The sequence below is a fragment of the Mugil cephalus genome, chromosome 14 (assembly GCF_022458985.1).
Source record: "Mugil cephalus isolate CIBA_MC_2020 chromosome 14, CIBA_Mcephalus_1.1, whole genome shotgun sequence".
NCBI classification, from domain to species: Eukaryota; Metazoa; Chordata; class Actinopteri; order Mugiliformes; family Mugilidae; genus Mugil; species Mugil cephalus.
The window spans coordinates 24,329,059-24,341,682 of record NC_061783.1 but is presented as its reverse complement, the minus strand read 5'-3'; the positions used below and the strand labels follow the sequence as shown (position 1 = coordinate 24,341,682).

At 45.7% G+C, this 12,624-nt stretch overlaps 1 protein-coding gene across 1 annotated transcript in view; it reads left to right on the top strand.

The window, feature by feature from the left end:
• LOC125019887 (collagen alpha-1(XIV) chain) overlaps positions 1 to 12,624 on the top strand; it is a 124,010-nt gene that overhangs the window by 40,118 nt on the left and 71,268 nt on the right. Inside the window, exons 8-16 of the mRNA XM_047604922.1 lie at positions 1,498 to 1,662; positions 2,258 to 2,419; positions 3,498 to 3,667; positions 5,019 to 5,145; positions 5,944 to 6,089; positions 7,908 to 8,037; positions 11,693 to 11,832; positions 11,916 to 12,042; positions 12,165 to 12,307. Of these exons, the coding sequence (XP_047460878.1) occupies positions 1,498 to 1,662; positions 2,258 to 2,419; positions 3,498 to 3,667; positions 5,019 to 5,145; positions 5,944 to 6,089; positions 7,908 to 8,037; positions 11,693 to 11,832; positions 11,916 to 12,042; positions 12,165 to 12,307 (1,310 nt within the window). The remainder of the gene's footprint in view (positions 1 to 1,497; positions 1,663 to 2,257; positions 2,420 to 3,497; positions 3,668 to 5,018; positions 5,146 to 5,943; positions 6,090 to 7,907; positions 8,038 to 11,692; positions 11,833 to 11,915; positions 12,043 to 12,164; positions 12,308 to 12,624) is intronic.

Sequence of the window (12,624 nt, the reverse complement as noted above, 5' to 3'; positions counted from 1 at the left end):
GGGTTACCCTGGCCCCTGCCTCGGTTAGTAATGTATTCACTCAGAGAACGTCAGAGACCTTCCAGCCTCGAGAAGATCAGAGCAGAATCACCAGGTCAACACAGTTCAGTCAACACTTTAATGGATGAAGAAGAAGAAGAAGGATGTAGAGGAGGAGATGAAGGAAATAGAGGAAGAGAAGAAGAAGATAAATGATGATAAATGATGAGGAGGAGGACAAGAATGACAAACCCAGGTAGAAGAAAGAGGAAGTAGAGAAAAGAAAGTGGAAGATCAGGGGAAGGAGGAAGAGGTTAGAATAAAAGAGGAAAAGAAGAAGGAGCAGAAGGAGAAACGCAAGAACAAGAAGGAGGAGGAGGACATGATGAACAAACAAGGAGAAAAATTAGAAGGAGACAAGGAAAAACAAGAAGAACAAAATGGAAAATGGAAAGGAGCAAGAGGAGGAGAGAGGAGAAATAAAAAAATATAAAACAAGAAGAAGAAGACATAGTAAAATGAGAAGATGAATGAAGAGGAGGAGGAGAAGAAGAAAAACTGGAAGTTTTTTCCCGTCCTCTTCTCCCCAGAGGGAGAACTGAAGAATCCATCAAAGTGTCAGCTGAGACTTTTTAAGTTACAGCTACAACAAAGTGCCTCTAATTCTCTGTCACTTTAAACAGTCGACGTCTGTCGGTGCAACAAATCATAGAAGACGTCAGAAGAAGAAGAAGGAGAAGAAGAGATGTGTAGTTCTTCAGGCTACCTTCCACCTCTCTGCTGTAAAGTAAACATGTTTCCCCACATCCTCATCATGAAGGCATGTAACTGAAACCAGACTAGGACCTGCTGCAGTTTGCGTGGTCTAACAGTTAAACAGGGCTACGTAAACAGGCTCAATGCTAAATGCTGAATGCTGAATGCTGAATGCTGTAGCTCGCTAACTTAGCTTCCTGATTTCAAATGACCGGCCTCAAGCACGTGTCTTCCCGGTATTAAAATGTGTCTCCAGCCAGCTCTAGAGATTTAGCCTTCTATGCAAATAAATTTACCACCAGTGGCTCTGTTTTCAACTTAAGAAGAATAACGCGTCTGCTGGGACCTTTCATCATAGCTCCATCGCTTTTTAGCTTATTGCATCACTGCGCGTTGGAGCTACTGCTCAGAGAATGACGACAAATCACTGCAAAGAATCAGAAGAGCTACAGAAAAAAAAGAAAACTGTGGATATATGAGCAACATGTGCTTTTAATTTGTGATTTCCCCTATTTTTACCTCTGATTCTGTTGGGTTGTTAATGAATGCACACTGTGTAATGACAATAGAGGTATTCTAGTTCTAATTCTAATTTTGGTGGAAATATCAGAATGATTTTTAGTCAAAGTCTCTACCAGAATTTTGAATAATTGCTTGAAAACTGAAAAATCTCCAAATCAAATAAAATCAGGAGCCTGTGAATCAAAGCCAAGTCTTTTCAGGAGCTTTTTTTCACTGTGTCCCGTCTTTGTCTCCGTCCAGGTCTGGCTCTGACCTTCATCCTGGAGAACAGCTTCAAACCAGAGTCTGGATCCAGAGCCGGCGTCCCCAAGATAGGAATCCTCATCACCGATGGAAAGTCCCAGGACGACGTGATCCCTCCAGCTCAGAGCCTGAAGGACGCCGGGATAGAACTGTTCGCCATCGGTACGACCCCCCCCCCCCCCCCAACACTAATAAGACACAAAGAGAAGCTCAATAATCAGTGGAAGAATAAAGACCATTCATTTTCTTCCCGTCTGCTCGTCCATTACAGGAAAAAGAAGCGTAGTTTGCTTGTTTTCTGTCGTAATCACGGGGTAATTTCAGAGCTCAGAGCTTCGTCTCCTCTGATCTGAAAGAGCTGATTTAATAACACTGACGCAACATGTAAGGGCTGCAATTCTGATATTTTGATAATAGGTTAATTCATCCCTCCGTTAAAGAAGGAGGAAGGAAATCAATCTTCTTGTTTTTCCGTTTTTTTAAACACATTTCATCTCGTCAGCTCTCAGAGAAAATCACTTCCCAGCTTCAGTTGGTAGTTTTCATAGAGCAGAGTGAAAAGTATGGGGGAGTCTGACTAATGCTTCTGCCTGTTGGGTAAAATGAGATGCGTGTTACATCATCCGAGGTTCGTTTCAGACACCTTTCATGTGGCCGTGCTCCCGTCAGTGGCACCGGTTTCCTCCTCCTCCTCCTCCTCCTCCTCCTCCTCCTCCTCCTCCTCCTCTCAGCCTGTTTCCGTTTCTTCTCCCTCCAGGTGTGAAAAACGCTGATGAGAACGAGCTGAAGGCCATCGCCTCCCCTCCGGAGGAGACGCACGTCTACAACGTGGCCGACTTCAACGTGATGAGTGACATCGTGGACGGCCTCTCCAAGACCGTGTGCGACCGCGTGGAGCAGCTGGACAAGAAGATCCGAGGTTGGGACACCGTGGTTTCTAATTAACACCGAGGCAATAAAAAACAGCCCCATGCTGCCATGTAGCTTTAAGGCCTCGTCCACATGCACCAAAACCATCTTTCCTTCTCTGGTTTTCCTTGGCGTCGTGTAAAGAAGGATCCATTGCAAAACTGCTTCTAGGCTGTAGTACATAACTCAGGCCTGTGTGTGGTGCTGTTTCTGCTACAGAACTTAGTCAAAAATAGAAGAAGAAGAGGTGGAACACGTGCATCGACTCTGCTCCATATAGAAACATTCAGAAAATCCAGATCCGTCATGACGGTCGGTCTGAATGTGCAAAAATTATGCAGTTTCACCCAAAAGTCGCATTTGTGTGGTTTGGTTTTAAACAGCTGTTTGCATAAAGTAAAGAAATGCTAAACAAGACAACACACAAAAACACATATATGTATATATATAGACCAAAGGTGTCAAACATACGGCTGGTGGATCGAAAGGGGGCCACCAGAGGCTCTGGTCTGGGGCGTGGGATGAATTTGCAGAAGTACAGAAATTACATTGAAGACGTTTAGTTCAGTTTTTCCAATAAAAGTATTAACTATTCCAAGGGTTCACACAGATGTAGTGAGAGTTGTAGACATAACACAACGCTGAGTCCTACAGCTTAATAGAAATCACCTTTGTTTTTCTTCAGAAGCGTTTGGTATTTATTAACTATAAACATCCACAGCCGAGTAAAACACCTAAACCATAAACCTGCTCCTCAGACAGATGCAGAGGAAATTCCCTGTATGTTAATATGTACGTGATACTTGGCCGCTTCGAGCTGATTTACATTTTAATTTTTAGCATTTACATTTAGCAGCCCTCGAGGCTAATGTTAGCCAGCATGCTACACATGTAGACAGATATTAAACATCCAGACTAACGCTCTGATTTAGTGAACCAGGTTTCTTTAAATTCAACAAATATATCGACGTTGTTATGTCTCTGCTGGCTTGTTTGCTTGTTCGTCTTTAGGGTGTTTTAGGGCGTGTTGGGCTAATCTGAGATTCAGTTTGAACCTGAGGAGATTTAAAGTTTGTCCTCGTCTGCAGGTGGAGGACAACCTGCTCCGGCTCCGGTCCCCGTCGCTGCCCCTCGGGACCTCGTGATCTCCGAGATAACGGCTCGAAGCTTCCGGGTGACGTGGACCCACGCCTCAGGCCAGGTGGAGAAATACCGCGTGGTGTACTACCCGGCCAGCGGAGGCCAGCCCGAGGAGAAGGTACCTGGCTCATTTACCTGTGGGACTGACGGGACCTGGACAATTCTGCTGAGCTCTCTGCTGCTTCTCGTGTTTCTGATCAGTGATCAAAGGTGGTTTCCTTTTCGCCGCCTTAATTGGGAGAACTTTGCTCCTGATTTTGCAGCGCGGGTCAAACAGAACTGACTTTGTTTTATAGTCAAAGCTGCTGAGTTAATCCTTTTAGGGCCACGAGTCCAGGCCTCTGTGTGATCTGCATGAGAAACTAAACCTACTCTGCAGCAGTTGCAGTCAGGGAATCTTAAAACAGAGGCCCTCCTCATGCACCTCCTCAGGGTGGCACCACTTCAGATCCTGATAAAAACTCAGTAGAAATTAATGAAATCTAGAGCTTCGTACAGTCTTCTTCATTGTGTCACAGTAGAACAGGCTTCATCTTCAGTGAAGCATTAACTCCTCGCCTTCTTGTAGGAGGCGTCCATGTTGTCTACCCTGTACAACCCATAATTCCTCTACAGTAATAATGTTATAGCTCGGAGCTGAAGCAGAACCACAAGATGTTTATACTTTAATGTCCCTGGGGGGGGAATTTTAATTCTCAGTCTACACACATGGGACATGTAAGAACATATAAGATTCAGCGCTGCTCTATCTCCACCTGAGATTGTTTGGGGAAGACGTTATAGAAGTTATTTCGGAGGGGAGGAGTGTGAGACATGGGTGGAGGTGTTGAGACAAAAAGGTGGAAAGAATCACAGCACAGGAACTCGGCTCTAGATGCATGTTTGACGTTGGAGCTGCTGATGTCGTAACTTCTTCGACCTTCTCCAAGCACAGAGCTGTAATTTCCTATGTGTCTATTTATTTTTTTGCAACTCTCGCTCCCTATTTTATTTTTATCCAACTTTCTCTTTGATGTTTGTTATAACTTCCAGCTGGAACGGCCTATCCCCCCCCACCCCCTGAAACTGAGGTTTCATCAAAGCTGATCTGATCCAGTTCCACTTGATTTCAGTCTCTTTGGAGGAGAGCTGAGTGCCTACAGCGGTGCCGTGTGGAGCGTTTCTCACCCTTGTAATTCGCAGCCGCTGCCTAATGAAAAGAGGAGGGTTTCTTAGGCTTTTTAGTTTTTGGTGCTTTCATGCTTTTTGACACACAAATGGTCAAAATCAGAGCAAATTAAAATCGTTTCTAAGCAGCGTCCAGGTCCCCGGGCGTTTATCTGAAACCGATGCAGCTGGGTGGAGTCTGAGAACGTCTGAGAACGTCTGAGAACCTTTGAGAACCTCTGAGAACCTCTGAGAACCCTCTCAGAACCTCTCAGAACCTCTGAGAACCTCTGAGAACCCGGGACGGGCCTCTTGTCTTTCAGGTGGTCCAGGGGACGGAGAACAGCGTGGAGCTCAACTACCTGAACTCCCTGACCGAGTACCAGGTGGCCGTGTTCGCCATCTACCGCAGCTCCGCCAGCGAAGCCCTGAGAGGGAGCGCCACCACACGTGAGTTCATGGGTTCACGACCAGTCACCGGCTTCACGGGGGGGGATCAGATCAGAGAGGAGATCAGAGGAGGAGCAGCAGGTCTGTTCATCTGACTGATCATCAGATAAACGTCGTACTTCATCAGATATTATTCAGCTCAGGCCTTTAAAGCTGCACAGGTGTTTCATTCTGGATCCGAGTCCCCGCTGTGAGCTCTAATTGTTCCAGTGTTGCCCGAGGCCTCGTCCTGACGTCTGGCCTCCTCCTCCTCCTCCTCCTCCTCCACCTCCTCATCGCCTTGTAGCAGAGTTAATGGAGTCTGGCTAAAATGAGACGTGAAGCTAAACTGGTGATTTCTGGTGGAGATGAAGAGAAGAAGAGTTTACAGAACCACTGAAATAGATCAGGTTAAATTACATTTATTTATCTGACATTTAGAAAGTTTACTGAGGCTCAAAGTCTAAAACAAATTCAACTCTAACTTTACTTTTCAGACTCAGACCTGAGGCAGGAGGCTTTAGCTCCTGGGGGGATAAATAAGTAGGTCTGGGTCTGGTCCAGGTTTTATCTGGTACTTTTGAAACGCAGCAGTTCTCTTGCTATCTTTGTTGTTGTTAATTATTTTGAGCAGTTTTAAAGGACCAGTGTGTGGGATTTAGCTCCATCTGGTGGTGAGGTTATAGATTGTAACCACTAAATATCCAGTGTCTTACAGGTCTGGGTCTGGTTCAGGTTTTATCTTTAGAAACGGTGCCAGCGCTTAAAGAATGAAAACATCCAGACCAAACATGGTGCCGTTTTATGACATGTGTTCAGGGGCTCTGCCGATGGTCAACGACCTGGAGCTGTTCGATATCACCCACAGCACCATGAGGGTCCGCTGGAAGACCGCCGCCGGGGCTTCTGGGTACATGATCCTGTACGCGCCGCTCACCGAGGGAGACGCCGCCGACGAGAAGGAGGTGAGGACATGTCCACGTCTTCTGAATTACTTCCTGACAGAGACTCAGGGGATCGGTGACTTTCATTCCCTCAGGGAGGCACATGTTGTCTGGAGGTTTGAAGCCTGGAGGGAGGAACGTACGAACGTCTGGAGAGATTCATTTAGGAGATTTAGATCGAGGAGACGGAGCTTTGAACCTGAGAGAGTTCAGAGAAGAGTTGGTTTTAGTCGTTTAGGAAAGAAATAAACAGGTGACAGTGATCATAGAGGAGGACATAGGATTCAAGAACACTAATAAAAAATAAAACGAGAGAAAAGTTAAAGCTTTAGAACGAAGATGAGACATTTGAGTCGATCAGAGAATCAGTTCATTTCCTTCTGAAGAGCTTTAATTTAGAACAAGTTTAATTTGATTATATGTTCTGTATTAACTCGGTCTAGTGCCATTTAGAAATATACATTATACGTTATAGTTCTCATTCAGCATTTAATACTAAGCTGTCCCTTAAAAAATGTGTAATCAACTGAATCCTCAGTACCTCTGCAGATCCCTGTTGAAGTGCTTTTAGTGTTTTCAGAAAGAAGTGAAGAGATTTCCATGTTGATTGCAGTAATTATAACTCTAGTCCATAAAGTCCTGTTGTCTCCTGCTCTGGGAGGAGGGCCAGATTTTCTTGAGATTGAAGTAAACATGAAACATAAAATATGTTATGAACCCAAATGAAAAGACAAAGCCTCAGAGTTTTAAAGGAACGTAAACTCAGGAGGACACTGAGCTGAACTAATCCTGGTTTTTACCTGAAGGAGACGTCCTGGACATCGTGGAGCTTTGATGAATTTTCTTGTCAAACAGAAGCTCCGTCCGAACTCTGGACTCATTCACACGTCCTGCTTTGATGTGCTAGAGGGTTACCATGGCAACCGCTAGGGAGGACCACCTGTCTGCTACAAGGAGACAGGACGAGGCTCTAAAGAACATGGACGTCCATTAGTGGTGGACGGACACCGAATGAATCCGACCTTTGACCTTTGAAACTTTAATGTGTCCAACAAAGACGTCAGAATGGACATAGGAAGCTAAAAGACATCCAGCTGGATGCAGACGTCCTTCATCGGTACCTCTGGAATTAGTAAAAGTCTGCGTCACCAATCAGCCACAACATTATGACCACTGACAGGAGAGTAAATAACATTTCAACCATCTGGTGACGTTCAGTGTTCTGCTGGGACACGTTTGGACCCGGATTCATTCATGTGGATGTGCTTCCTCTCCTCCTCCTCCTCCTCCTCCTCCTCCTCCTCCTCCCCCTCCTCCTCCTCCTCTTCTCTGTTGGGAGGTCAGGACCACTCTCTGATCACACATTCCCTTTGAAAGTTAAGCTTCATTCTTGTGGTTTTGATTAGAAAACATTTATTTAGTGAAACTAAATTTATTAATTATGTTTAAATAAATGTACAGATTTAATTTAAGTTCATTTCAGCTGAATCCGTCGTGACCCGGTGCTGTTATTTCTCACAGGGTTCGTTTATTCTGGGGACGTGTAGACAAGCATTAGTTTTAATTAGTCTGAAGAAATCTCAGCCATTTTGGCAGAAGGTGAGAGATGGTAAAGGTCAAAGTTTGTTGTGGTTGTGGAGTTAATGAGCTACAAAAATAAACCAGAAAGTAAAACCTCAGAGAAGATGAAACTATACCTTTAGAGATTTGATCATGTGTTGAGGAGAAAATAAGGAGTGTTCAGAGGTGATCTTCTGTTGTCCCCCTGGTTCTCTGAGAGGACAGGTGAGTTAGGTAGAGATGAGCCTGCTGTGAACCCGCCTTCCTCTCTGTGTGCAGGTGAAGGTGGAGGACTCTGTGAACGAGGTGGAGCTGGAAGGACTGACTCCAGCCACCGAGTACACGGTGACGGTTTACGCCCTGTACGGGGAGGAGGCCAGCGACCCCATGACCAGCCAGCAGACCACACGTGAGTCCCATCCACACAGCAGACAGGCTAACAGCAGCAGGCTAACAGTAGTCAGGCTAACAGCAGCAGGCTACCAGCAGCAGGCTACCAGCAAAGAGGCTAACAGCAGGCAGGCTAACAGCAGCAGGCTAACAGCAGACAGGCTAACAGCAGCAGGATAACAGCAGATAAGTTAACAGCAGATAAGCTAACAGCAGATAAGCTAACAGCAGACAGGCTAACAGCATACAGGCTAACAGCAGCAAGCTAACAGCAGATAAGCTAACAGCAGGTAAGCTAACAGCAGGCAGGCTAACATCTCCACTCCTTCACTTTAAAACAACTCTTTGACTGGATTCAGTCAATGAATTTGAAAGATGAGTCTCCAGGAAACGTTTCTCTTTATTTAAACGTTGCAGCGTTCAGTTTTTGTTGTTGTTGTTGTTGTTGTTTGTCTGCAGCCTTTGACCTGAGTGACTCCATGGATTCTGTTTATCTCCTGCGAACATCGACATGTTATACTAGTCACTGACTAACGCCTCCATCACTGCTACTTCTCCTCCTTCTCCTACTTATACTTTTTATCTTCTGGTTCTGGTTCTTCATCTTGTGGTTCTTGTTCTTTTTTATCTTCTGGTTCTGGTTCTTCATCTTGTGGTTCTTGTTTTTTTTTATCTTCTGGTTCTTGTTCCTATTTTTCTGGTTCTTTTCTGGTTCTTCTTGTTCTTCTGAGCTTGGTTCTTCTTGTTCTTCTGATCCTGGTTCTTCTTGCTCTTTTAGCTTCTTCTTCTTCAGCTTTGACGTTTTGAGGCTACATTAACGTGGTTTTGGTTCATGTCAGACCTCAAATAAAATATCTACTACAGATGAGTCTTGGCCGAAGCCTGATACCAAACATTTAACACGAGCAGAGACGTCTGTGGTTGTTCTTCTAAACGTGGCTCAAATCCTCTGATATCACCAGAGACGTGTCACGATTCTGAGCCGCATGACTCGGTTCAAAGATGAGAAAAGAGAAAATATTTCTGTTCCATCTGTTTCATTGAGCTCTGTTTGTCTCCTCTGAGGATTTAATGCAATAATCTAAAAAGGTCTTTTAATCGTCACTGTTTGTGTCTAACATCAAACAGGTGAAACCAGACGTTTCTTTTTCCAACAGAGAGTTAAACTCTCCTTCCAGCGATAGCCGACCACACACCACCGCGCTTTAATGCTGATGAAATTCAATTTCATTAAATTCCTCAGAGATTTTTTATGACCCTCTGAACTCTGAGCCGCCGCCGCTCTCGTCTCTGTCAACGATCTGCACATATTTCATTTTCCACATTAAGACATTTAGATTCAGTGGCGGCTGATGGAAACCTCACATCTCCTGAAGGATGTGGCCGGTTCTTGTTTCTGAAGCTTTGGGAGGAACCAGCAGCTAATTCCTCTGATTAGCTGATTATCTCTGCAGTTCTGTTTGGGTCTCGTTTGTTCGGAGTGAAACGTCTTTTCTGGAACAGCTGGATCACGTTTGAGTCACGTTCTGGCGCTTTGTCGTCCGCGGTGCCGGCTTCCAGTTTCCAGCTTCCTCTGACCTACAGCTATTTTCTGCACCTCACTTTCTTTCTGTGAGCGTTTTGTAAGTTTTGACGCTCCCTAATTAACGTTTTACGAAGGTCCCTTTAGGGTCTGCGGCCTGTGGCTTTACGTCGGGGCATGTTTATGTCTCTGTGGCGTGTGGACGGCTTTGAATGCAGGTCAGGTCAGGACGGAGGCTCTGGTCGTTTTTTATGGAGCGGAGGATTGAGGTCTCTCTCAAATTACTGTGCGACGAAGTTTCGCTCGTGCACTTCATTCCTGGGCGCGACCGCGCGACCACACATGCACCGGCTGTCACATCTGTTGGTCTTTCTGTTGATTGGTTTGTGTCGTGCAGCGGCGACGCCTGCAGTGAATTATCACGTTCTGATCAGCGTGGAAGACGCTGCGACGCTTTTCACACGCTCACAGCCGCTCCTCTGCAGAAGCCTCTCGTTGTTTTCCATCTTCCAACTTGTTAAGATAAAATATGCAGCAGTGAACAGAGGATGGAGCCTGGTGCAGAGCAGAGATAAAGACCAGAATCCGCCTCGGTGCCGTCTGTGGTTTCACCATCAAAGGAACAGCGTTGACTTGGCGTTAATCACGTCAGACAGAAGAAAACGAGCGGCTTTTATAGACAGAGTCGTTTTTAACGGTGTTAAATCATGGATGAGAAAACATGACGAGTCATGTGTGTTTAGGATCCTCACATCCTCGTTGTCTGACGCGTTGACATCACATCATCTTCCACCACTAACAGTTCATCAGGTCATTATGTAACTGCTGAGTTTGTCATAGTTGATCACGACTTAAATCAACCAGTCACCACAGACAGATTCTAAATATTATTTATACCACTGAGTAAAGACTTTTTATCATGATGAAGGTCATTGTATGTCCAGTAATAACCCATCAGCTCCTCTGCTGCTGCTTTGTTCCGTAGATTTCTCTTCCTGGTTTCAGATCTGACCTCTGATGAAGTTCTGGGGCTCAGACGTTCTTCGTTTTGCCTGAATTTGCTCGAGCAGCAACAAACCGACACTCGTTAAAACTCTGCCACTTGCAGATGATTTAGTCTCGGTGGAGTCGTGGTCCTTTTAAATCCATTTCCAGACGTCCACACAGGAGCCTGAGAGGAGCTCTTTACATCTTTTTATCTCATCACTGCCGCTAATCTGGAACCTGATTCTCATTTCATTCGGTTTCAAATTGGATTTGAGGATTTGAAATTCTGAAAAAGATTTGACTATATTATTAATAGGAACCGTTTCGATGAGGATCAAAGTTTGCTCATCTGCCGTTATTAGAAGCTGTGATTGTCTTGTTAGTTGTGAATGAAGAGAACAGCAGAGGTCTGGAACATTCAGCCGTCAATTTATTAAATATTAAAGAAGAGTCTTAAAACTTTTCTGCCGGTTTCTGTGACAGTCGGAGGCGTCCTGCTGAGCTGCTGCTCCACCAATTGTCTAAATGGGTCATTTAGAGTTGTGGAGATTTTTTTGTGACACATGGAAACTTTGGAGACTTGTCTGTGTCTAAACTTTTTAATTTCCCATCCTCCTCGTTCCTGTTCTGACCTCGACACAGTCTCCAGTACCAGAGGAGCAGCACCTTCCTCCTCCTCCTCCTCCTCGCTGCTGCTGCTGCTGCTTTGTCTTTACTCTGACCCTCGGTATAATTGAGGTGAAGCGGTGGCGGGGACATTTTCTTTTTTTTTTTTTGAGAGAGAGAGAGAGCAGATTAGTAATTCCAAGCAGGAATGTTTCGGAGCTAAATCAGATTCTCCGGCTGAATTTTAAAACCTGTGAGGCCAAGAGGTTTTTTTTTCCTCCTCTGAGACGGAGAGGAGAAAAAACTGAACGACGGGACGGAGGCTGAAGGAGAGTGATTGATGTAACGAGGCTCCGTCCACATTTTAATTAGAATAGTGGAGTTTAAAAGCTCATGAGGGAGCTGAAGTCCTGACCTCTGAGTAGCACGGAGATCTTGTTTGGCTCGTGTGTTCACATTGTTGCTCGTGTATCTGATGCATGAACAGATGAACGTCTGCAGGAATAAAGTGCTGATTCGTGTTAAAGACGAGCTAGCAGGACCTGTCATCTGCTTTCAGTGCCGCTGACTCCGGCTAAGAACCTGCGCTTCTTAGACGTGGACCACAGCTCCGCCCGCCTCACATGGGACTCCGCCTCCAGGAAGGTCCGAGGCTACCGGGTCATGTACGTCAAGACCAACGGGGTCCAGATCACCGAGGTGAGAGGAAGAACCGAGTCTGGGCTTTAACTTGTCTCATGCACCGACCAGCAGAGCTCACCCGCCTGGTCCTGTGTCTGCAGGAGGACGTGGGCGCCGTGACGTCCTGGTTGCTAAGAAACCTCACCTCCCTGACGGAGTACACCGTCGGCGTCTTCGCTCTGTACGACGAGGGACAATCCGAGGCCTTGACGGACAGCTTCACCACAAGTGGGAACTAGGATCAATGTTATTAGTATCCAGACGTCCTGTGGCAGTAAATACCAGGCCCCCGGCCTCATGAAACATGCAGCAGCTCAACTCTCTGTGTGTGTCCCTGCGTTTGTGTGCAGAGACCGTCCCAGACCCGATGGACCTGACGAGCAGCGACGTGTCCTCGGAGAGCTTCAGGGTGTCCTGGCGTCACCCGGCCTCTGACGTGGTGCTGTATCGACTCGTCTGGACGGCCACTGACGGAGGAGAGGACAGCGAAGAGGTGTGTCCGAGTTTTCATCAGGCAAACGAGAAGGGAAGGAGTAAAAACACGTCTGCAGCGGAAACCTGTAAAAACACTGGAAAAGTGTAATAATATATGTCTGTGAAGTAGAGCTGCACAATAAATCATTAAAAAAATCACACATACACCTGATCTCATTTCTAAACAAAAACATCACGATTCACATTTTGTCCAGAATGGTGCAGCTCTACTGTGAAGGTCCTCAGTCATCCAGCGTCCAAAACATCCAAAACATCCAAAACATCCACCATTAACTGCCTGATTTCCAAAGCTGATGTGCATTCATGTAAATTAAT